Source organism: Bos javanicus, chromosome 24 (assembly GCF_032452875.1).
Source record: "Bos javanicus breed banteng chromosome 24, ARS-OSU_banteng_1.0, whole genome shotgun sequence".
Taxonomy (NCBI): domain Eukaryota; kingdom Metazoa; phylum Chordata; class Mammalia; order Artiodactyla; family Bovidae; genus Bos; species Bos javanicus.
Genome location: NC_083891.1, coordinates 54595951 through 54621487, shown reverse-complemented (window position 1 = coordinate 54621487; position 25537 = coordinate 54595951). Strand labels below are relative to the sequence as shown.

The window sequence follows — 25537 nt, the reverse complement described above, 5'->3', positions numbered from 1 at the left end:
CCTGGAGGGTGACAGTCCATGGGGCTGCAAAGAAGTCAGACCCAACCGAGCACACACAACAACCAGATGTCGTTCTCAGTATTCTTGCCTATAACTGGAAAATATCACACCTGATTTTCCATTTGCACAAACCTACTCAACATTTTGTTTTGTTCTGTTTTTCTGTATGGGGAATGGGGTAGTGTTTCTAGAGTTTGATCAGATTTTGGATGGATGTGGTAGAAATTGTGCCTTTTGTGCCTGCTTCTTGCAAAGTCATAGACCTTGAGATTCTTTGGTGCAGGCAGCAGGCAAAACTAAATGGGCTCTCGTTCCCCAGGTTTATGCTCCATCAGCCAGCACTGCCGACTACAATAGGGACTCGCCAGGCTACCCTTCCTCGAAACCAGCAGCCAGCACTTTCCCTAGCTCCTTCTTCATGCAAGGTAAGACACTGCCTCTTCCAAGGGGATATCCAGAGGTCTTTTATGTCATATATGGGACAAAAGAGTGCTGTTCTAATACTCAAGAAATGCAGTAGGAGGCCAACAGAGAACATGGGAGGTCACGCTCTATTTTAGGACTTGAATTCATTAAACGTAGAAACTTCACTGAGAGGTGTTTTGTAAATGAAAACCTCTTGCACCATCATGAGTTAAGATTAGACTGGTTTGGTTACTTAGAAGGATGCTTCCTGGGAGAATGTCCACTGTGACTAATAGCATTTCTACATCACCTCTTCCTGAGAAGAACACGTACACATATGTTCAGAAGTGCTTTGATTCAACATGTATTTGGAGCATCATGGATTTAGACATGTGGAGAGCAAATTGTCCTTATACATACCTCTATACAAAAATTTGACCACTTACAATCACTTCTCGGCCTTTTGACTAAGATCAAGTGTAGTGTCTGTTCTTATCAGTAAAAACGTTGGCCGTTTCTTAATTCGTAGGGAAGAACAAGTGTCCCATTGAAGATGAAGTGACCTGTTGAAAGTCAGGAGTGTTATTTCATTACACAGCAAAAGCTCTATTCCAACAACTGACTGACTGAGGGGCCAAGACCCAGCTCTTTTCCCAGACAAATACTGAAAATTACAGCTTTGTGGTAGATGAAGTATATTTAATCCACTTAATTGTCCAGTGTATTTCATTCAGCACACATGGATGTTTGCTACCTGGGCTTATAGGCTCACTTCCAGTAGGACTTCTCTTTCTGCTGCGTAGGAAGACTGAGAGGGTTTAAATGACATCTCCTTATGAGAGGAGACTATCCACAGGATGCAGCTTTAGCTGGACACTTGTGTACCCTGGACACTTGTGGTCAAAATGTGATAATCTTGTTACCAGTGTTAATGCTATGAAATTCAGATACAGAATTCACCAGGAATCCCTGTACACAAACTTGAACTCATTTTGCCTTGGCAGAGTGCCGTGGGATTTCCTCCTCCTTGCTCTTCCAGGAAGGACCATGTCACGGGAAGGAGAGCCTAGGGACATGGCTTGGCATCTCCCTTAGATTAGAGCGGACACATTCAAAATCATTCTGCTTCAAAGGAATTTGTTTCCTTTCCCTGTAGAGTCTTAGCTCTTTTAGGTTGTTAGTTCACATATGAAATTCCATGGAAAATCTGTAAAGTTGAATTGAACGGGTCTCTGGCTTTCCCTCATAGCTCAGCTGGTAAAGAATCTGCCTGCAGTGAAGGAGACCTCGGTTCGATTCCTGGGTCGGGAAGATCGTTGGAGAGGGGATAGTCTACCCACTCCAGTATTCTTGGGTTTCCCTTGTGGCTTAGCTGGCAAAGAATCAGCCTGCACTGTGGGAGACCTAGGTTCGATCCCTGGGTTGGGAAGATCCTCTGGAGAAAGGAAAGGCTACCCACTCCAGTGTTCTGGCCTGGAGAATTCCATGGATTTTATAGTCCATGGGGTCGCAAAGAGTCAGACACGACTAAGTGACTTTCACTTTCGAGGGAATAGAGAGAATTGGTTTCACATGTAATGGAGCGCCTATTAACCGGGGTCTTTTAGCTTTGTGACCTGTCCTCGGTGTCCCTTTCTTTCAGTGGGAGCATCAGGTACGTCATTCGGGTGTATTCTGTGCCATGACAAAGGTGTATCACCTGCAGCTTTAAGTAGTAGTCACTTGGGCGTCAACGGGTTTCCCTGGTAGCTCAGATGGTAAAGAATCCGCCTGCAGTGCAGGAGATCGCGGTTAGATTCCTGGGTCAGAAAGATCCCCTGGAGAAGGGATAGGCTACCCACTGCAGTATTCTTGGGCTTCCCTGATGGCTCAGATGGTAAAGAATCTGCCTGCAATGTGGGAGACCTGGGTTCGATCCCTTGGTTGGGAAGATCTCCTGGAGAAGGGAACCCACTCCAGTATTCTTGTCTTGAGAATTCCTTGGACAGAGGATCTAGCGGGCTACACCCCATGGGGTCTCATAGAGTTGGACACGACAGAGCGACTTTCACTTTGGGCATTGACACCTCTCTTTTATGACCAGAGAAACTGTGTTAGCATTACTCGTGCTTACAGAGACTGTCAACTCAAGGACTCATCACCCAAAGCCAAATTTCGTGGAGAAAAATGGACACAAGGATAGATTTTGTCCATCTGCCTTTAGGAAGGTCGCTTGGTTAAACCATGCACACTGTAAGGAGAGATCAGGTAGATTAAAACAACAGGCTCTTCTCCGTGTCAGACCATGCAAAATACGGGGAACAAATTTGCTTTTCTGCATATAAATACTCAAAACACACAAAAAAATTTTTTTGAGTTGACATTTATGATGAGCACAATTAATTCGCACACATCTAATTCTATTCTTTCAAAACACATTATGCCAAGATCATGGGATGTGATAAATATTAATTTACTGTGAAAAGCATAATTTATGTAAAATGTGTATTTTTGTAAGTCTGCATTGAGTAAAGTGTCTGAGTTAACAAATCCTAAATGTATTTGCATATAGTACATCCTGTCAAAATGTTTCAGGAGACTCTTGTTCAATGACAGATACTCTCAATTTATTTGCCATGCATGTCATCTCTCTGAAATGTTCGTTTTTCTTAGACTTCATGTTTGAATTTAAGATGACATCTACACTTCCACAATCTCTGAGCTAAATCTGAAGTCCATGAATAGCTACTTTTTAAAAGTCGTATGTTTTTACATGATGATCACAGACACAGTACGTTGTAATCCCATTTCACATGGCTGCCTTCAGTGAGAGTCTCCAATACCCTGAGAATTCAGGTCTCGAAGAAAATGTAGTTTAGATGAAAGCGATTCAGAGACTGTCAGTAGCACAGGCTTCCCAGGTGTCTCGACGGTAACGAATCTGCCTACCGAAACAGGAGACGTAGGAGACATGGGTTTGATTCTTGCCTGGAAAATCCCATGGACGGAGGAACTTGCCTGGCTATAGTCCATGGGGTTGCAGAGAGTCAGTCATGACTGAGCATGCACACATGTCAGTAGCATGTTTTAAATTCACTGCTGTGTGACCTCTTATTTTAACTTCAGCCTCCATCTTTTAGTTAAAACTCTTATGTTGTATACATCTTGCATTTAATAATTTTTGTTAAACTATTGAAGGAAAAAAAAACAGCAGTAACATAGATCCTCTGCACCCTTAATTTAAGAAACCCAGACCAAGCAAAGCAAACTTAACAGTGACTGAGGCCTCTGGGCCCAGAGAGTGGAAAAAAATCTGTAGGAATATTTTTAACATGGTGTTAATAGAAAATTAGCTTGATATTAAAATATATTTCATATAATTTTCATATTATTTTAAACTTCTCTGGAGTTTTATCCAGAGGCTCTCAAAATTGTCTGTAATGTAGATACCACCTTATGATATGTGTGTACCCTTTCGATTGCTACTGAAGACTTAAGTTAGCTATATAACTATATATCAAAATATAAACATTCAGAAAGGAGACAAACACTCAGAACTATATACTTGGGACTGTTCTTCCTTAAATTATTACATGCTGCTGCTGCAAGTCGCTTCAGTAGTGTCCGACTCTGTGCGACCCCATAGACGGCAGCCCATCAGGCTCCCCCGTCTCTGGGATTCTCCAGGCAAGAACACTGGAGTGGGTTGCCATTTCCTTCTCCAACGCATGTAAGTGAAAAGTGAAAGTGAAGTCACTCAGTCGTGTCCAATTCTTAGCGACCCCATGGACTGCAGCCTACCAGGCTCCTCCATCCATGGGATTTTCCAGGCAAGAGTACTGGAGTGGGATGCCATTGCCTTCTCTGTAATTATTACATCCCATGATATAATTCCAACTTTAATTCCATCTACTTTGTATGTCACAAAAATGAAACCCAGTCTCTGAAGTCAGATATTCTTTCTCATTATTACTTATTTCTTTATATGCTCACAAAACTTGTAAACTGGCCATCTGTGTATTATCTCAAGGGTGTTATTTTCACCCCAAAATTCAGGAACAGTTAAATTTTTTCAGTGATTTTCATAGGAAGGAAAATGTCAGGCTACATCTGAGAAGTGTTTTCTTTAGCATTAGCTACCTTGCTGTCTTGACATAATTCTATGGAGAAATATGTTCTGTTCTTTTCCAGTTGAATTTTTACTAGGAACCCTTTAACTGTGTTAAATATTTATATTTGTTTGGCAATGTAGAGCCACGTGGAAAGTGTAATGAGGTGGTCTTCTGTAATCAGCTCTCCAACACAAAGATGCACACATCACAGGCAGTTGTTTTCGGGGATATGGAGAAGCCCTGGACTATAAGACAAGGCTGAGTGCCTCGGGAAAGTCACGGTTTTCTTTGTCCTTTACAGATGGCCATCACAGCAGTGACCCTTGGAGCTCCTCCAGTGGGATGAATCAGCCTGGCTACGGAGGGATGTTGGGCAATTCTTCTCATATTCCACAGTCTAGCAGCTACTGCAGCCTGCATCCTCACGAACGTTTGGTAAGGCAGACGCACGTGGCGAGGGCGATGGTACAGCTAGCTTATTAAATCCCCTCCTGTCTTCTCGTGCATGTACACATGGGCTCTGTCAACGGACATAAAATGGCACACACCCTTCTGACAGTCTTGTTTCTGGGATCAGAGACATACTCAGATCTCCTTTGTAAGCCTAACAGACCCTCTGTGTTGTGCACTGTTCTGTTGATTGAATTTTGTTCTGTGCTTTCTTTATCATGTCAGTTTCCTTAAGTACATAAATACATACTGTATTTGAGTTGCAGCATTTTAGCTGTGGTGGTTCCTTGGCTTTTGTTGTTGTTTTGTAGGGGTTTTTTTTGTTTGTTTTTGAGGCAGGGGTTACTATCTGTAGTTTTGAAGGGTATGCTGCAGGGGGCATAGCGACAGTCCGTAGACTTTGAATTAGGTAATGTACATCTCCCAAGGGCATTTCCATTTCACCTTGACCAGCTTCTGTAGCGATGACAGCTTTGAATTATTGTATCACACCTAAAGGAGACCCTTCATGTTTCCTGTACACTTCGTCAGTTACAGCAAGCAGACGGCTTGTATTTGGATCAGATTCCCAGTTTTCAGTCTTTCATTTTTACTTCCACACCCTCCAGCATCTCCTTGGTACTCTTTCACTTTCACCCCGTTGAAGACTGCTGAGCTAAAGAGAATGGTCTCTTTATTACTGAAGTTTCCATTCTGCCCATCATCCTACACACGTCCATCCTAGTATGTCTCTTTATTCTGGAGAAAACAGGGCATCAGGGGTTTTTCTAGTCTCAAAATTTCCCACATCCCAGAATCTACTGAAGAACTTAAGCCTATCACTAAGTGGAGGAAAACCTACTACTAGGTCATGCATTAGGTTTCAGTTCAGTTCATTTGCTCAGTTGTGTCAACTCTTTGTGACCCCATGCACTGCAGCACGCCAGGCCTCCCCGTCTATCACCAACTCCCGGAGTTTACCCAAACTCATGTCCATTGAGTCGGTGATGCCATCCAGCCATCTCATCCTCTGTCGTCCCCTTCTCCTTCCGCTTTCAGTCTTTCCCAGCGTCACAGTCTTTTCCAATGAGCCACTTCTTTGCATCAGGTGGCCAAAGTATTGGAGTTTCAGCTTCAGCATTAGTCCTTCAAGTGAATATTCAGGACTGATTTCCTTTAGGATGGACTGGTTTGATCTCCTTGCAGTCCAAGGGACTCTCAAGAGTCTTTTCCAACACCACAGTTCAAAAGCATCAATTCTTCGGTGCTCAGCTTTCTTTACAGTCCAACTCTCACATCCATACATGACCACTGGAAAAATCATAGCCTTGACTAGACAGACCTTTGCTGGCAAAGTAATGTCTCTGCTTTTCATATGTTGTCTAGGTTGGTCATAACTTCTCTTCCAAGGAGCAAGCATCTTTTAATTTCATAGCTTCAGTCACCATCTGCAGTGATTTTGGAGCCCAGAAAAATAGTCAGCCACTGTTCCCACTGTTTCCCCATCTATTTGCCATGAAGTGATGGGACCGGATGCCATGATCTTAGTTTTCTGAATGTTGAGTTTTAAGTTAATGTTTTCACTCTCCTCTTTAACTTTCATCAAGAGGCTCTTTAGTTCTTTGCTTTCTGCCATAAGGGTGGTGTCATCTGCATATCTGAGGTTATTGATATTTCTCCCGGCAATCTTGATTCCAGCTTGTGCTTCATCCAGCCCAGCATTTCTCATGATATACTCTGCATATAAGTTAAATAAGCAAGGTAACAATATACAGCCTTGACGTACTCCTTTTCCTATTTGGAACCAGTCTGTTGTTCCGTGTCCAGTTCTAACTGTTGCTTCTTGACCTGCATACAGGTTTCTCAAGAGGCAGGTCAGGTGGTCTGGTATTTCTATCTCTTTCAGAATTTTCCACAGTTTGTTGTGGTCCACACAGTCAATGGCTTTGGGATAGTCAGTAAAACAGAAGTAGATGATTTTCTGGAACTCTCTTGCTTTTTTGGTGATCCACCGGATGTTGGCAATTTGATCTCTGGTTCCTCTGCCTTTTCTAAAACCAGCTTGAACATCTGGAAGTTCATGGTTCACATACTGTTGAAGCCTGGCTTGGAGAATTTTGAGCATTACTTTGCTAGTGAGTGAGATGAGCACAATTTGCAGTAGTTTGAGTAGTCTTTGGCATTGCCTTTCTTTGGGACTAGAATGAAAACTGACCTTTTCCAGTCCTGTGGTTACTGCTGAGTTTTCCAAATTTGCTGGCATATTGGGTGCAGCACTTTCACAGCATCGTCTTTGAGGGTTTGAAATAGTTCAGCTCAAATTCCATCACCTTCACTAGCTTTGTTCGTTAGTGATGCTTCCTAAGGCCCTCTTGACTTCACATTCCAGGATGTCTGGCTCTAGGTGAGTGATCACACCATTGTGATCATCTGGGTCGTGAAGATCTTTTTTGTACAGTTCTTCTGTGTATTCTTGCCACCTCTTCTTAATATCTTCTGCTTCTGTTAGGTCCATACCATTTCTGTCCTTTATTGTGCTCATCTTTGCATGAAATATTCCCTTGGTATATCTAGTTTTCTTGAAGAGATCTCTAGTCTTTCCCATTCTATTGTTTTCCTCTATTTCTTTGCAGTGGTCATTTTGAGGAAGACTTTCTTATCTTTCCTTGCTGTTCTTTGGAACTCTGCATTCAAATGGGTATATCTTTCCTTTTCTCCTTTGCCTTTTGTGTCTCGTCTTTTCACAGCTATTTGTAAGCCTCCTCAGACAATCATTTTGCCATTTTGCATTTCTTTTTCTTGAGGATGGTCTTGATTCCTGCCTCCTATACAATGTCATGAACCTCTGTCCATTAGAATTGGGCGGCAGACAATATGGGACCAAGTCTCTTGTGCAGTAAAATAGATTTGAAAATGTATGAACCTCTAATCCTCCAAATGGGAGAGACTGTAGCAAACCCAGAGTTTCCTGGTTGTACTTACATTGTTGTTGTTCAGTCGCTCAGTTGTGTCTGACTCTCTGCGACCCCATGGGCTGCAGCACTCCAGGCTTCCCTGTCCCTCACTATCTCCCAGTGTTTGCCCAAACTCATGTCCCTTGAGTTAGTGACGCCATCCAAGCATCTCATCGTCTGCCGCCCCCTTCTCCTCCTGCCCTCAGTCTTTCCCACCATCAGGGCCTTTTCCAGTGAGTCAGTTCTTCATATCAGGGGGCCAGAGGATTGAAGCTTCAGGTCCAGCAGCAGTACTTTCAGTGAATATTCAGAATTGATTTCCTTGGGATTGAAGACTCTGAAGAGTCTTCTCCAATACCACAGCTGGAGAGCATTAGTTTTTCGTTGCTCAACCTTCTTTTAACATCCAACTCTCACATCCATACATGCTGCTGCTGCTGCTGAGTTGCTTCAGTCGTGTCCGACTCTGTGCGACCCCATAGAGGGCAGCCCACCAGGCTTCCCCGTCCCTGGGATTCTCCAGGCAAGAACACTGGAGTGGGTTGCCGTTTCCTTCTCCAATGCATGAAAGTGAAAAGTGAAAGTGAAGTCGCTCAGTCGTGTCCAACTCATCGTGACCCCATGGACTGCAGCCCACCAGGCTCCTCCATCCATGGGATTTTCCAGGCCAGAGTACTGGAGTGGGGTGTCATTGCCTTCTCCACATCCATGCATGACTACTGGACAAACCATAGCTTTGACGATATAGACCTTTGTCAGCAAAGTGATGTCTCTGCTTTTTAATAGGCCGTCTAGGTTTGTCATAGCTTTCTTCCAAGGAGCCAAGCATCTTTTAATGCCTGCAGTCACCATCTGTAGTGATATTGGAGGCCAAGAAAATAGTCTATCACTGTTACCATTTTTCTCCGTCTATTTACCACAAAGTGATGGGACTGGATGCCATGCTTTTATTTTTTGAATGTTGAGTTTTAAACCAGCTTTTCACTCTCCTCTGTCACTGTCCTCAAGAGGCTCTTTAGTTCCTCTTCACTTTCTGCCTTTAGGGTGGTGTCATCTGTGTGTGCTTATATTACTGCTCTTCCTCTTGTGATGCGCCCTTTTTTCTTTTCCTAATACCCAGATTTATGCTTCTTTCTCTGTACCAATATAGGAATAGTACTTTCTTGATTTCTGTGGTCTTTGTTCTGTTTTGCTCAGTCACCAGAGATATAGAAAAGATGACTTATATTCTATTCTGATGACGGAAAACGTTCCAGAAGAGTTCAGATATCCTTGAAAATATCTATTTATTAATGGTTAGTCCTGGTGACAGAGACAAGATGAGATCAGTGAGCTTATCCTCGAATGAGAGACAGAAGATGAAGGTGGAATTGGCCTTTTTCTATCATCTCCCAACTTTGAATGTGGAAATCACAAGCTAGCTCAAATTTCAGCCCATTTTCAATAAATAGTAGATGATTTACTTTCAAATTTCTTCTTCTTCCACCTCTTACTTAGAGTTATTAGTGTGAAATCTCAAATAGCACGTATTGTTACACTAGAATTTCTTCTTGGTTAATACTTTTATTTCACCATAATCATTTTGCACTTCTCTGAAGAACTCATGATCAAAACTATATGTGTCCTGCAAGCAAGTTTTGATTTATAAGTAAAAGATTTTGGCGTTGTACTAATATGTTGGAATTTCCGTTAGGCATTTACTTTTCTTCACTCCTGTATTTATTTCTTTCCCTATCATGCTCTATAACTTTGACTTAAGTGGTTTGATTTTTATCCCAGTAAAGTTCATTGCATGGGGGAAGCATGTTGAAAATGTGCTCAAAAGCACAGAAATGTGGTTTTTAAAATGGAAACTAATTATACCCTTTTAGAAAAAATTTACTGAACCTAAACAATGTTATCAACCAGGAGGAAAGATCGTTTTGAAGGAGTAACCTGATAGGTTGTATCAGGTTCTGTGTGTATAATGTCATTTATCCATTGCAAAACAGTTTTCATTCTTAACACCATCAACGAGCATATTTTGGAGATGAGGGGGTTTATTTTTCAAAAAGACAAACAAATTAGGTCTCTGGTAACGTGCCCTGATGAATTTTCTCACTGATAGGGAAACTACTATGGTATCTAGTAATCCTTGTGATTTCAATATTTATTAGAAAACCTCTTGCCGAAGTGACTTTTAAAAATCTGATCCTGATTGAGAATCATTGGCGTATACTCTGGGCGGTTAGTTTCCTTTTGCTTGAAAGTAATGGTGGTTCCTTAAAGTTATCATCTGTAGCTTTTACCCAGTTTCATACTGAACAAAGGAATAGTTTGAGAAAAAGGAGGAAAGCTTTCCTTGGATTATTTTGGGTACAATTTGGCCAAATTAGTATGTCTTGCTGAAGGTAAACATTTTAGAAACATGATTGCCTTTATCACTTTATAGTATGTTATAATAGAATGTGTAATTACAAAGCTTAAAATCCAAATACAACAGTAGCCAACTGTCAAGTCACTGGTGTTGATTCTTTAAATCCCCTTTACAGTTTCAACCTTGACAACAATCCCGCAGCTAATCACTACTATGTCACAGATACACGTACAAAATCACTCAGAAGAGTGTAGTTTGTGGTTAAGCTTTGGAAGGAGTTGTAGAAGATTTAGCTTTGGAATGACTTGGCAGAATTCTTTTTAAAAATAGGATAGAGTCCCTGCAGTCCGGCATGGGTTAGGAACAGTCTCTGTACCACAGAGTGAAATGGTCCTGGGAGTCTGGAATTTTACTATGAAGGAAGTTCTGTTGTCTTTTATTGTTTGTAACCTAAACCCTTACTCTAGTGATTCTCACCAGGGGGTGATTTTGCCCCACAGAAACATTTGGTAATGTCTGGAGATATTTTGGGGTGTTAGAACCCGGGGGCTAGGGGGCGCCTATAGGTGGTACTGGAATAATCCAGTGTATAGAGGCCAGGGATTCAGGAAACATACTACAATTCATAAGAAAAGCACCCCCGACACACACCAATCCCTGCCAGGCAAAGAATGCTGTGGCATGAAAACAGTGCCAGGACTGTGAAATGCTACCCTAGCACAAAATTTGACTTTATTCTTAGTATGTGCTAACAGTGATCATATTTTCTAATCTTTGAATGATCAACTCATCATTTAATAAAAAAACATTACTCACGGAAACATTTTCAACACTTAACTCTGTCAGTAGACTCCACATACACTATAATTGGGCATCAAGTAAAAATAAATAAACAAATAGTGGACATGTAAAACCTTAACACCTGGGGCTTCCCAGATGGCGCTGGTGGTAAAGAATCTGCCTGCCAGTGCAGGAGGTGCAAGAGACGTGGGTTCGATCCCTGTGTTGGGAAGATTCCCTGGAGGAGGAAATGTTACCCCACTCCAGTATTCTTGCCTGGGAAATCCCATGGACAGAGGTGCCAGGCGGCATGGGGGTCACAAAAGAGTCAGACATGGCCGAGCACACACAGAACCGTAGCACTGTGTCATACTTCCCTTTTCCTTTGCCTTCGTGGTCGGCAGGGTAGATATTATTAATAGCTAGAGTAAGAAAGACTAATGGGACCTCTTACGCTGCTGCTGCTGAGTCGCTTCAATCATGTCCGACTCTGTGTGACCCCATAGAGGGCAGTCTACCAGGCTTCCCTGTCCCTGGGATTCTTCAGGCAAGAACACTGGAGTGGGTTGCCATTTCCTTCTCCAATGCATGAAAGTGAAAAGTGAAAGTGATGTCGCTCAGTCGTGTCCGACTCTTAGCGACCCCATGGACTGCAGCTCCTCTGTCTATGGGATTTTCCAGGCAAGAGTACTGGAGTGGGGGACCCCTTACAGTTGATCCCTAAATACTCTAAGAGAGACAGTAGTCACGTATCACTAATGATCTCGGTGGTGTGTTTATTATGCCTTTGAGTGACAGTAGTTGTCAAGATCCTTTGCCTTGTAAAATAATCTAGTTATAAATCTCATTAACTTATTTCAGCATCTCATTTTCTGTGAGTCTCTAAAAATAACGAATTTACATGAATTTATTTGGTTTCCCCAGTAAAGTCTATGGGGAAGAACTTTCCTTTTTAGTCTCTGAATTTAGGAGTAACCCTTTGTCAAATCCTGACATTTGACAAAGGGTTACTCCATTTTATACCAAATTAAAAGGGTCTAAAAATTCTTACTGATTTGATAATATTTTTCCTGTCTCATCCTCTCATTATTATAGTTATTTAAATATTTTTCAAAATTCTTGTCCTCTGTTTTGATTTTTGAAAACTTGGGGCTGATTTATCCAGTGTCTCTATTCTTCAGAAATTGAGCATGGTCTAGGACTGGGTAGAAATGAAATCAAACAATCTTTTTTCCTTTTATTTCTCTTTTTCCATAGTTTGTTTATTTTTTCCACATTATTATAGTCTTTAGTTTTTGAGCAAAAATAGCTCTTCCAAGTTTGGTCTTCCATGGCTTATCCAGTTTTTAGGTCAGTTGTACTGTGTAATGGGCTCACTCAGTTATCCTTTGGAGAAAATTTCATGGACTAGATGAGGTTTTCTGGAAGTGCCAAGTAAAAATGAGTTTAACAGGTGGCCTAAGGAATTTTTGGTCAAGCAAAGAGGTCCAAGAAATTTAAAAGTTTGGAAGGCATTCTTGGGAACTTGGAAACGTTTAAAGGCATCATCCCAGCTATCTCACTGAGGTGGACCTTTTGGTTGGACTATTTGGGGTGTGTAGAGGTAATATTTTCAAAGGCATCTGCCATGTCACTGGCGGATCTGAGTCCAAAATACAGATCTATCTTCTGGGCTCTTTAGTTGCCTCTCAAATAAGTAGTGTTTCAGTCCACTGTTTATTAAACACTAGCTGGTCTCTGGTGGCTCAATTGGTAGAGAGTTCGCCTGCAATGCAGGAGACCCAGGTTTGATCCCTGAGTCAGGAAAACCTCCTGAAGAAGGAACTGGCAACCCACTCCAGTATGCTTGCCTGGGAAATCCCATGGACAGAGAAGCCTGTTGGGCTACAGTCCATGGGGTCGCAAAATTCAGACATGACTTAGTGACTAAACCACCACCAACAACTGGTAACCAGTTGTTCTTTGAGCTGCTCATAGGATGAGTGTGTTCAGCACTCAGCCACAAGTTGTGAGAGGCAGAACTGTGAGGTCTGTTCTCTGATTAAAGCGTTTCAGTTTAGGTGGAAATGCTCTTGAAAGAGGAAGCCTGGAAAAGCAGCATTTCAAGGAAGATCCCCTGGAGGAGGGAATGGCCACCCACTCCAGTATCCTTGCATGGGAAATCCCAGAGGAGCCTGTTAAGCTACGAGTCCATGGTGTTGCAAAAGAGCCCCCACATGACTGAGCAGCTAAACAACAGCAGCAGCAGCAACTGAGTGTTGCATGGACAGTGCAGAATGTAAATGTATCAGGGAGAAGAGATCGTGAAGGAGCTGGAAGTAGGAAGGGATCCTCAGGGGAGAGGTTGAACCCAAGATGGGCCTCACCAAATAAATAGGGGATCCTGTGATACAGGGGGTCCACGTCTTGTGACTAGATGTCTGGGCTTTAAGTTCCCCTGACTTTCAGCATCATATCTAAACTCTAATTTCAACAGAATCTCCAGTAGTGACATACTAAAGATGCATAGCCCACTAATACATGACATACAAGGAAAAAGTATATTTCAACTTAAATATTTTTCCTTTACATGTCTGTCATATAGTCAAATACCTGTGAGCTTTACTTTTTAAGCTACTGTAGCTTGAAAAAGAAGATAGCTCCATTTTGTGAATAACTATGTTCTTTGTAAATAACCACATTCCTCTTACTGATCTGCTCATTGGACAGCGAGCAGGTGTTTGGGGAGCAACTAATTTGTCACCTTACAGGCACTTGTGAGATGCCATATAACTGCTAGTAAGAGTCATACCCAGAGCTAAGCCTGAACGCCTTCTGTGAAAGATACTCTTTTTCATGGTCAACTCTATGGTGAATTGCTAAGGGAGAGAACCTATAAGGAAGGACATAAAATAAGTTCTCATTTCGTTTGTTCCAGGGTAATTCAACATAGTCATTGACATAAGACTTTATACATGTTGATACTTTAGAGAGAGATTCAATCATTAACTGCTTTTCAAGTTTTTCATTTACCATTTTGTTGTTGCTGGAGTTCAGAAGGAGGATCCAGTTTGTCGGGAAGATTTGAGACTGGTTATTCTTGGCCAATTAGTTTTCAAAAGGTCAGGGTTAAGTGTCATGTGAACCCTGCAGGTCATGCTGGAGTTTTATTCATTACATTATGGGCTCTTTCTTACCTGACCAATAGGCTGTACAGAAGAATAACGGTAGTGGTGGTCTTTTATTGTTGCTAAAGTCCCAGACCTGCTTTTAAGGAACAATTTTCATGTTTAGAGGCGGTGACCGTTTCTCAAGGTTTATTGCCATTATATTCCTCTAGCTTTGATGCAAACCCAAACCAACTACGTCTTTGTATTTTATTACTTGAAAAATGAAAGCTGTCAGATCTAAGCAAGATGTATTCTTGGATATTTTGAAATTCCGAGGGCTGTCTCTGTTGTAAAATGAAGAGTTCTGAAAGAAGTATTGGAAACCTGAGCCACTAAATATTTTGTGATTGAACACGGCCTCATTTTTCTGCTTCTTGCCACAGGGCTATCCATCACACTCCTCAGCAGACATCAATTCCAGTCTTCCTCCGATGTCCACTTTCCACCGTAGTGGTACCAACCATTACAGCAGCTCATCGTGTACACCTCCTGCCAACGGGACAGACAGTATAATGGGTGAGTCGTGGAAACGCCGATTCTGTTGCTGACAACCAGTGTCAGGGTTTTAACCATCAAGGAATTCTTTTTCTACCCCCAATCCCATCACTGAACAGTAATCGAGCCATGAATGTTTATCACATGGACAAATGAGCCAAACAGAAATCGTCATTATCTTGACTGTAATCTCTTTTTGTTCCAAGAAACTGCTATTTGGCTGACTGTCTCCACCGTGAGTGATTAGATTGAACAAAGTTTGAATAGATCAACGTATGCTTCTCACACTCTCAAACAGCTAATAAAGTGAACTTTTCTAAGAGGAGCCATTGAAAATTAGTAAGATAGAAGGCGTAATAGCTCTTAATAGGAGTTACTGACCATTCTCAAATTCCAGTCACCATGCTAAGCTTTTCACTGTCATACACCACTGTCCTCTGGAAACTAGTTCATGTGATGTTCAGACATACTTATTAAGAATTAGATAGTTTTACCTTCTGGAGGATGCAGCATTGTGGAATCCTTCAGATAGGAAGAAGTGTTTGCAGACTTAAGGGAGAGGAGATGGCTGGGCATCAGTGAGCCAGAATTTACTTGCTACTTTTTCTCAGCAAAATTACTAATGAGTCAAGACTCAAGCAGAGTGTCCTGTCGAATAAACGAAGCCATCATCTCTTAAGTTTTTGTGATGTTCACTGTGGTCCTCTCCCAGGATGGACGGTTACCCCACGAACACTCTTCTCTTGAGGAAAGAGCTAGGTAGGCTGCCCCTGGGGGGAGGCAGCCACCACCCTCTGATTCTGCCTTCAACAACCTTGTCATTCAGATGAGAGGCACAGTCTGACTCTGCAGGGTCTTCTTAAAACTTCAGACTTCCTCTGCTCACCACCTACTCTGGTTCTAGCTCAAACCCACAACTAACTCGGCCTTATGATCCCTTCCCATGGGTCCAGTTAGTGATGAGTTCACTAACTGTACATTTATTTTTCATTTTGGGGGGCTTCCCAGGTGGCTCATGATAAAGAATCCGCATGCCAATGCAAGAGACACAGGAGACACAGTTTTGATCCCTGGGTCAGGAAGATCCCCTGGAGGCAGAAATGGCAACCCACTCCAGTATTCTTGCCTGGAAAATTCCATGGACAGAGGAGCCTGGCGGGCTACAGTCCATGGGGTCGCAAAGACTCAGACACGACTGAGCACACACTGAGACTGGAATGTGTATTTATTTATTTATTTTGGCTGAGCCACACAGCATGTGGGATCTTAGTTCCCCGATCAGAGATTGATCCCGGCCCCCTGCATTGGAAGCGTGGAGGTCTTAACCACAGGACTGCCAGGGAAGTCCCTAACTGTACATTTTAAAGATAAGAATGTGTGACAGGAGAGTAGTTCCTTTAGCTCTTTGCAGTTGTTTAAAAATTTTCTTTGGATAGTCTCTGGAACTTGGGGAAGTGGGATGAATCACTTAATGAGGGGGAGAGTTTTTGATGAAAGAGAAGAGATGTGTTTTGAAATGTTGTAAATGTAATTCTGCCTAAATAATACAGTCCCTGCTTACTCAGTAATGCACTTCACACTTGAGATGAGCCATCTAGCAGCCCTTCCTTTCACTGCCATGTCTCACTGAGAGGCGAATTTAGGAAATAGTTTCCATTTTTGTGACTTTTCATAATAAAGCCTCTACCGGTGCGTTGTGTCAGTTTGACCTTGGAGAGCTATGGACAAAGGTCATGCGGGGAAGTTTTGCTAACTATCAGTGCAGTTTTGGCAGATCCGAAAAACAAGAAGAAAGAAAGAAGTGCAGAACTGAAAGAGTGAGAAAAGCATATTTCACTTCAGTGTGGTTTGACAAATGGAAAGCCCCTTTCTGCAGTCATGAGGTCTTAGTTATAAAGAAGGATGACCGGTCATTCATCCTTTTACAAGGCAGATTTCCTGTCTATTTGTGGTTTGAGTAATTTTCTTTTTTTAGGAAGGTAGAAAGGTAGAGCAAAAGCTTGAGCTGAAGAAAGCAAATTTAGGCACTTTTTGAAAAAAAAGTTGTGTTGACTGATTTGCCAAACAGTTCCTGTAAGAGTCCCCAGGACTTGGGAAGAAAGCGATCTTATGAGATGGTGTGATTATGCTCCATGCCCTGTGGTCAGCACGGCCACGAGTCTCAGTTGGAATGGAATTCGCCTTATTTAAGCTGATTGGCTCATCACTGGCTTGTGGATGAACAGGAATGTCTACCCTCCTTTTTTATTTTGTCTGGGTGGGTAGAGCGTTAATTGGTGACTTCTACATACTAATACGTAGGGCCTGGCTATGTTAAGATGGACTTACTATACAGACCAGAGGCCCCTGTTTAAGTAGAGGGAGGGTCTAGACAATAATAAAGGAGCTATACTTTTCGATGAGAGAAGTGTGAGATTTCTGGAATCCAGAGAAAGCTTTTTAGGAACAACTTTATTGCATAAATTACTCCACCATCATGAGTGTACTTGTTAAAATCTTCTAGCAACTTGTGAGAAAGCTTTACAGTCATTTCGGGACATAAGTAGACATGGTAATTCAGCTTTTTGGAGGAATAGATCTTTATTAATTTGCATACATACTTGTTACTTTAGGATTACTTTAAGGGAGAACATTCTAGAATGTTCATCCTTAAAATAATACATCCTCCAATTCCTTAAGTTAAAATACAGAGGAGAATTTAAGTATAATAATAAGCCTTCATATTTGCACAAGGTCCAAGTCACCCCTGTTTCTTTGCACTTTTTTTATTCTTTGCATTTTAATTCTCCTAGGTTTTGGTTTGATTTTTCAGAGTGTGGTAGAAGGCAGGGGTGGCAGCATGTCTGTGGAACAAGAAGAGAAGATTTCTGATGTTAGTGATACTTCCCTAACAAACAGTATGGATTAATAGGATACATCTGTAGACTTTTGAAAGTATTTGGCATATACTCACTCATTCTGAAATACAGGAAATAAAGAAATATTACATTGCCTGTATCTCAAAGAACAAACAGAGCTAATTAAATAATTGGTAAATAGGGAACACACAGCCTGACACATGTTTGAGATTACACACATGATTCTGTAGAAAATGACTGTAAGCAATACTAATGCCGTAAGAATGGGGTTCAAGCACTAACACATGGACCTCGCGTTCTTCAAGTTTTCTTGGTGCAAAGTAGCAAGGCAGTGCAGGCTTTTCGTAGATGGCGTTGGTGTCTTAGGAAGAGGCTTTTTCCGTCGAGAGGAAGATCACAGCTCCACGTTGTACTGTGTCTTCCTGGCAGTCAGTGACTGTCCTCAACCAATCATAGAAGAGCAAAATGCTTGTGGAGTGAGTTGTAAAATCTGGACCCATCAGCAGGTACCCTGTCTGGAAACATGCTCCCTTGCCTCTGGATCTGTCCCCTGCATCTCAAGAGATGGAATACGCTCACGGAGGTTTGGGATAGCTTGTGTTGACTTGGAGGGATGGTCATCGTCTCTTGTGTTTTCTTTTGCCCTTTTATGCCCAGTGTCATTTTTTGAGAAAAGCTGAGGAAGGGCAAAACCGACTCTGATTGTGTTAATGACAGAGGTGGTTGTTGTTGTTAATGTCACATTCATCCATGGAGTTTTGAAAGAATTGTACAGTAAGATATTTTACTTGCAGCATGCAGTCCACTGCTTTTCTACAAATGCTAGAGTGTGTTAGACACGTCTGACTTAGAAGGGTGGATTAAGCACTCTGCTGCTGCTGCTAAGTCGCGTCAGTCGTGTCCAACTCTGTGCGACCCCGTAGACGGCAGCCCACGAGGCTCCCCCGTCCCTGGGATTCTCCAGGCAAGAACACTGGAGTGGGTTGCCATTGCCTTCTCCATAAGCACTCTGGAATGATACAAATGAAATGCACGGGACACACCGTGGATTCTTAGTCTTTCAACTGATGGGGTGGCCAGTTAAGGACAGAAGCCAAGTCTGAGGGCTTCAAGAGTTACCACCATCAGAGCCTTTCAACTTGCTTCCTGAAACTTTCTCAGTGTAACACTAGCTGGGTGTGCTTGAGAGTCATTGCAGTTCAGAGCTTCTACCTGTGAGCAGGCGTCCAGAGAAGGAAATGGAAAAAGTTATTAGGTACCAACTCTAGAGGGGAGAAATGTCTAGAGATTGGAGGCACATGCATAGCACATGGAACATCTTACGGAAAAACCGGAACTAGCTTTCTGGCCAACCCACTAGGCACCTACTGTCTCCATAGTTCCTTCCTACTTGCAAAACCCAATAGCTTTTTCTCTTCAAAAGGATTGAGAGACCCAGCTAGCACCACACAGTCCCCTACGACTACCCACGAAGGAGAATGCTCCAGTTCCCCAAGGGGAGATACCATTGGTGTGCATTCCAGGGGTGTGACCGCTTGCGGCTGGGGGCAACACAGCCTCCTTTCTCAGAGGGAATGGGGCATACAGCTAGCATAATGCTTACAATAACTGTTATTGTTTTGTTAGTCTTGAACCGGCCTGTCTAATGCATGGTATTCACCACGTCTTTAAACCTCAAACCAAACAGTGTTGAAGGAACAGCCCACGAAGATTGATGGAATACAACATGTGCTAAAGATTACCCTGGAATATCTATCTGGTTCATGAATTAATCTGGCTTTCAACTTTCACTTCTAATGACATGTTTGTATGACATGATGGGTTTTAGTGTGTGGCTTTTCTAGTAGAAACATTATGTCCTTTTTCCCTTGAGGACCCGGTTTCACAGTAATTTTATTATGAGAATAGTCGCATAAGATTCACTTTATCTTCTACAAGAATCTTGAGCCTTCACATACAGTTGGGTGATGAACAGGCACAGAGCATAAGAGCAATAGGAATTTTATCCAGCAGCGTCGTGGCATCTTAGTTACAAAGACCACCAACGGAGAACAATAAACCAGTGTGATTTAAGTCTTCTCATCCATTTCCTGCACGTGGTTGATGGGGCCCAGCTTCCCCCTTGAATTCCTAAGAATCCATCCTGCTAAAAGTTCAGTGTTTGGTAGCCTGTACTTGAGTTCTTCTTGTAATATTGTAGGTCGTAGGAGAGCTGGGAATTCTCCTTCTTATATCTTTGTTGAGAAGCTCATGACATTGTTATGCTGTTTCTACTAGTTGAATAACATGAGGGTTGCTTGGACACAGTTCAGAAAAACCTAAATTTTAAAACCGTCATCTTCTTTCAGGCAGACACTATGAATTACACTTCATCTTTTTATAGCGCTGGCCCTTGGCTCAGTGATGAAGAATCCGCCTACCAATGCAGGAGACTCAGGAGTTTGATCCCTGATCCCTGAATCAGGAAGATCCCCTGGAGGAGGAAATGGCAATCCACTCCAGTATTCTTGCCTGAAAAATCCCATGGACAGAGGAGCCTGGCGGGCCGCAAAGAGCCAGACACGACTGAGCAGCTGAGCACACACATCCTTTTATAGCTTCAGGATGCACCCAGCCTGGCGTTCTGGGTGTGCAGTAAAGGGATAACACATCTTCCAAATTCTGGTTTTTCAGTAGTCAGCCCCGAGATACCACTTATCCTGATGTTTGGACCAGGGTGTGTTCTAATGGGAATTGCCATTTTCTCCAAAGTGGGGACAGAGACTGAGGGTGGTCCCACTTGTAGCTGAGAAGACTAAACCCTGCTTTCTGCCCCATCTTCCAGCCAGCAGCAGCACCTGCGTTCAGGCCATTTGAACAATGCTTGGGTGGTTGGCAGTGTCGAATCCTCCTACCAGATTACAGTTCCTCTTAATAATTACTCATCTTCAATCATATTCATCTTACAGCTCTACTTAGAGACTTGATTTTTTTTTTCCTCTCTTTAGCTAGGGAAATTGCTAAGAGCTAAAATCACATAAGAAATCAATCCAGTTTTTATCAAGCAGAGACAGTAGTTCTTCTCTTTATTTCTGTTATGTGGGTATTTTGGTAATTTCTCATAATACCTTGACAAACACTCAGGCTTAGAATAGTAATCAAGTCCTGTTACATGAAAGGTAGAAAAGTAGATTTGATGTGCACACATTTAATGAGAAGTGTGGTTTGCTAAACGTGACTCATTACTCAATATAGAAGAAATTTTGCTATTTGAGTATTAAATATATATTCACTTTCTGATTACTTATGCCCGTTGACATATCAGGCACATAACTAAAAAGAGAGTCTTTAAGAGGAGGATCCGTGTAGCTTAACATGTTTAAGGACTCTTGACAATGTGTCTTCTCCAGTGTTGCCTGGAACAGAAGAAAAGGCATTCCAAGTGTAAAGGCGAACTGGTCCCAATAAACTGCTTTGAAATTTGAACCCTCGGGTTGATTCTCCAGCTGTTGCAGGTAGAATGGCTCTATATTTAAAAAAAAATAAGAGTCTGTTCTTATCAGTGACTTCCATGAGTAGCCTTTGTAGTTTTCTCAAACATTTTCATGACAGTATGAGGTAAGGAGTTAAATTCTGTCTTTTTATTATACCCCCAAGTTCTCACGCCTCCTATGTAAAACAGGGACAACAGAAAGTTCAGTTAGAAAGCTGCAGTATGAAGAGATCATAAGGATTGTATCTTGTCTCTTGGATTTTTATGCCATAATAATGTATTTTTTGATTTAAGCATATTCTTTTTTTTTTTTTTTTACAGTAGGTCCTTGTTGATTATCTATTTTAAATATAGCAGTGTGTACATGTCAATCTTTAAGCAAAAAAAAAAAAAAAAAGATACAAATGAGCAATGAACAGAACAGAAACACAGAACAGAAACATACTCACAGATTTAGAGCATGAATTTATGGTTACCAGAGAGGGAAAGTTGGGAGGGAGGTGGGATAGATTGGGAGTATAATTTCTTCTTAACATATCTCTAAAATATTTTTATTGGTTTTCAGTTCTTCCTAATTTGGTTTCATTAATATATTTTAAAACCCTTACTATTCGCATTTTAAAACTGTTCAAAGAATTAATCTTTTGAAAGCTACCATAGCAAATTTTATCTATAACAATATCTTACCCTAGTTGGGTTTATTTTCTTTGTTAGATAATGTCATTTTTTCTGATGTGGCTCTGAATTGTCATTTCAGGAAGGTCTGTTTTCTAGTCAACCCAGATATCCAAATCATTTTGACTGATAAGCCTAATTTTAAGAATAATGATAATATTGCTTCTGGAAGGGAAGAAAAAAATGTATGTATAATTATCTCCAAATACCATGGTAATACATGCTGAAAAATGTTAGTGCTCTTTGTGTTTTCAGAATCCTTGTTATTTTCCTTTAGAATTGTCTTCAGTTTTAAAAGAACTCCTTGATGCAGAAATTTTTACTTTCACACCAGATAATAATTTCAATTATCTCTTTATATTGAGTATTTTTAGTACTCTTGATATCTGTAAGTTCCTTCCACTAGTTCATTGTATGATGTTGGGCCCTCATTTCAGAGAACTTTCTTACACATAAAATCCTTAGTACTAACAACTAATATATTTTTAACATTATGAATTTGTGATGTGAGAAAGAATAGTTTTTCCTTTTTTTTTTTTGTCAGAAGGTGATTATGTTCTTTTCATTACGTACAGCTTTCTTTCAGTTTTAGTAATTAACGAATGTAGCGGTGAGTTTTGTTAATCAAATAAAACAAACATCAAAAGATTATCAAACAGTCATACCCAACATGTAAATATATAAAAATAACAAGCATAATTTAACTATACTAAGCAGAGGTCAGGAGGATGAAATTATAACCTAGAGACAAAGACAATTTGACCACTTGAGAGCTGATCCCATGACTTTAATTTACAAATCTGGAAGCTGAAGATGACACATTTGCCAGAAAGAGTACTTTCTTGGGATTGAGGAAAAGGCTGGGAATTTTTTTTTTAAGTTTAAATGTATAATGAAGTTTTGCTTGAATTAATCCATTGATTTAGTATTTCCTTTTCTTATTTCACAAAATAGTGACAAACATTTTCCTCTAGAGTTTAATAGGTTTTATTTAAATATTATATCTACTTGCTTATGCTGAGGCCTTAATAAATCTAAGAGAAGAACACCACTGGCTATACCATTTTATAAAGGCAAATTACTTTCAAAAGATAGAGAACAGACTTATGGACAAGGGCTGTGGGGAGGAAGGGGAGGGTGAGATGAACAGAAAGAGTAGCAGGGAAACATACATTACCATTTGTGATATAGATAGCCAGTAGTAATTTGCTGTATGACTCACGGAACTCAAAGAGGGGCTCTGTAACAACCTAGAGGGGTGGGAAGTGCAAGGGGGGGGACATATGTACACCTGTGGCTGATTCCTATTGATGTACGGCAGGAATCAATACTGTAAAGCAGTTATCCTTCAATTAAAGAAAACCCTTGTTTATTAGAGCTGATTTTGAACTATGTATTTGAATCTATATCCTGTTATTAACAGGCAGCCTTTCCTCAATATCCTGCCAAGGGGATGTTTCAAGGATCCCCTACAGATAACCTAAATTTGAGGATGATCAAGTCCCTCATAGAAAAGGGTGCAGTATTTGCATATATCCCTTGCATATGTGGGTGCTCAGCCGTGTGTGACTCTTTGCAATTCTATGCACTGTAGCCACCAGGCTTCTCTGTCCATGGGATTTTCCAGGCTTGAATACTAGAGTTGGTTGCCATTTCCTCCTCAAGGGGATCTTCCTGACTCAGGGATCAAACTTGCATCTCCTGCATTGCAGGTGGATTCTTTACCACTGGCGCCACCAGGGAAGCCCATATAACCCTTGCTCATCCTCTCATATACTTTAAATCATCTCTAGATTATTTATAATACTCAAGGCAATGTAAGTCTATGTAAATAGTTGCCACCACCAACAAATTCAAGTTTTGCTTTTTGGAAGGGTATGGAATTTTTTTTCTGAAAATTTTTGATCAGAGTTTGATTAAATCCTTGGATGCAAAAATCTGTGGATACAGGGGGCCGGCTGTACCCTTTATTCATCCATCTTCTGGATAAAAACACTGGTGTTTAGGTAGTAGAGAGACTGCTTCATCATCTGGAGAAGGCAATGGCACCCCACTCCAGTACTCTTGCCTGCAGAATCCCAGGGACGGGGGAGCCTGGTGGGCTGCCGTCTATGGGGTCGCACAGAGTCGGACACGACTGAAACGACTTAGCAGCAACAGCAGCAGCTTCGACATCATGTACACTTATTTTACCTCCAGAATTTGAGATGATATTGACTTTTAACAGCATCAGAGTTCAAATTCTTTAAATATGAACACAGACTTTAAAATGTGTGGAGACTATATGTTCCTTAAAATATTAAAAATATTTTCCCTCCTAGGAAGCCGCCAGGCCTGTTACAGATTTTTTTGTTTTGTTTATTGTGGAACTCTGAGAGAAGTATCTCACTTTGCTATATAGCAAAAATTAATTTTTCAATTTGAAAGCAGATGTAACTCTTATTCGTGAAGTGAATTCAGTTTACTATATAAAATATAAATAAGGGCAAGCTATGAGAGCTTCAGACGTCTGAATGCACTGCGTACTTTTTAGCAGTGAACCTCATATGCTCACCTACTACTCTTGACTACTTAACCACTCGTAGACAACCAGGGGAAAAGTAATAGCAACTGAAACACTTTATCTTTAAACCAAGGTGTCAGGTTTATATTTTATCTGTTAAAAAAAAAATGTAACATGAATATATTTAACATCTACCTCAGCAAACAAATTAATGCTAATTAAATATTAATGTGTTGTAATTAGCATTAAAAATGCAATTAAATTGTGAGTAAATGGACCAGGAATAGAAAATTGTTCGATGTCTCACCGTCTGGCTTTTCATATTCTGCCTTTTGTTTTTGCAGCAAATAGAGGAAGCGGGGCGGCAGGCAGCTCCCAGACTGGCGATGCTTTGGGGAAAGCACTTGCTTCGGTGAGGAAATGTTGACCTTGGACTTCAGATGTACCGCGGCAGACGGGTGAACTTTAATCAGAAGTGGACATTTAGAACTTTAGAAAATGGATGGCAAATAGCTTTGATTTTTGGAAAGACTAGCTTCCTTGCATAATAATCATTGAAAAAATTGAAGAGAGAACACTGAAGATTCCAGCGGATGGCTGGTCTCTCCCATCTTGCAAGCGATACTCAATTATGGATTTGTGGATATTCTTAGGGCCTTTAAGAGTATAGATTTTCTATCCTGATGTCTTATTTTTCTCTAAAGTCATCGGGGGGCTCGTTGATTGACCAGCTAAGACTGACTTTGCCAAAGGGTAGTTCTAAAACATTTTGAAAAAGAAACTTTTAACAAATGACCATAACCGAGGTTCAATTGTTGCTTCATTAGCACTTGGCTTCTCTGCTTTAAGCTAAGATCCAGCATTTCTTCCATATTCACCAATGACCAGTGGTACCCCTTTCTTGTCTGAGGGAGTGTACCTGGTATTGTCTTCAAAAGCTAAACGTGATCATTTGTAAATATAAGCAGAGATCTGTTGCTCTGACGTTTAGTCTCTTCAGTTGGATTCTCCTTATCATTGGGGCATTTGATTTATGGTAGCCTTGTGAGCTAAGGAAAAGTTTTTCTTTAGACTGAGCGTCCTTCTGCCTTGGAATCAAATACCTTAAATGTAATGAAGAAGGAGTTGAGCAAAAATCTTAGGATGTAATGCTGCCCGACCTCTTGTTTTATGGAGGAAGAAAGGGAGGTTTGGTGTATCTGTGTAGCTTCATGGCCATGCAGCCAGAGGAGGAAACGGGAAGAAATGGACAGAGCCAAGGTCTGCTGACCTCAGTTCAGTTTTCCCCCCACTATCTTCGAGCAGCTCAAGAACTCTTCTTTTGAAAAAATAATTAAGTTTTTCATTTTAGAATATCGGTACTGTAGTTG

General features: G+C 41.2%; 1 protein-coding gene and 1 pseudogene across 30 annotated transcripts in view; both read left to right on the top strand.

Annotated features, from left to right (window-relative positions):
- The window catches only part of TCF4 (transcription factor 4), a 388575-nt gene that overhangs the window by 324361 nt on the left and 38677 nt on the right, over positions 1-25537 (top strand). For all 30 annotated transcript variants that reach the window (XM_061400276.1, XM_061400293.1, XM_061400274.1 and 27 more), the window contains 4 exons: positions 320-425; positions 4798-4931; positions 14548-14680; positions 24512-24579. In XM_061400276.1, coding sequence (XP_061256260.1) covers positions 320-425; positions 4798-4931; positions 14548-14680; positions 24512-24579 — 441 coding nt within the window. The remainder of the gene's footprint in view (positions 1-319; positions 426-4797; positions 4932-14547; positions 14681-24511; positions 24580-25537) is intronic.
- On the top strand, positions 853-1025 carry LOC133237880 (U2 spliceosomal RNA; annotated as a pseudogene).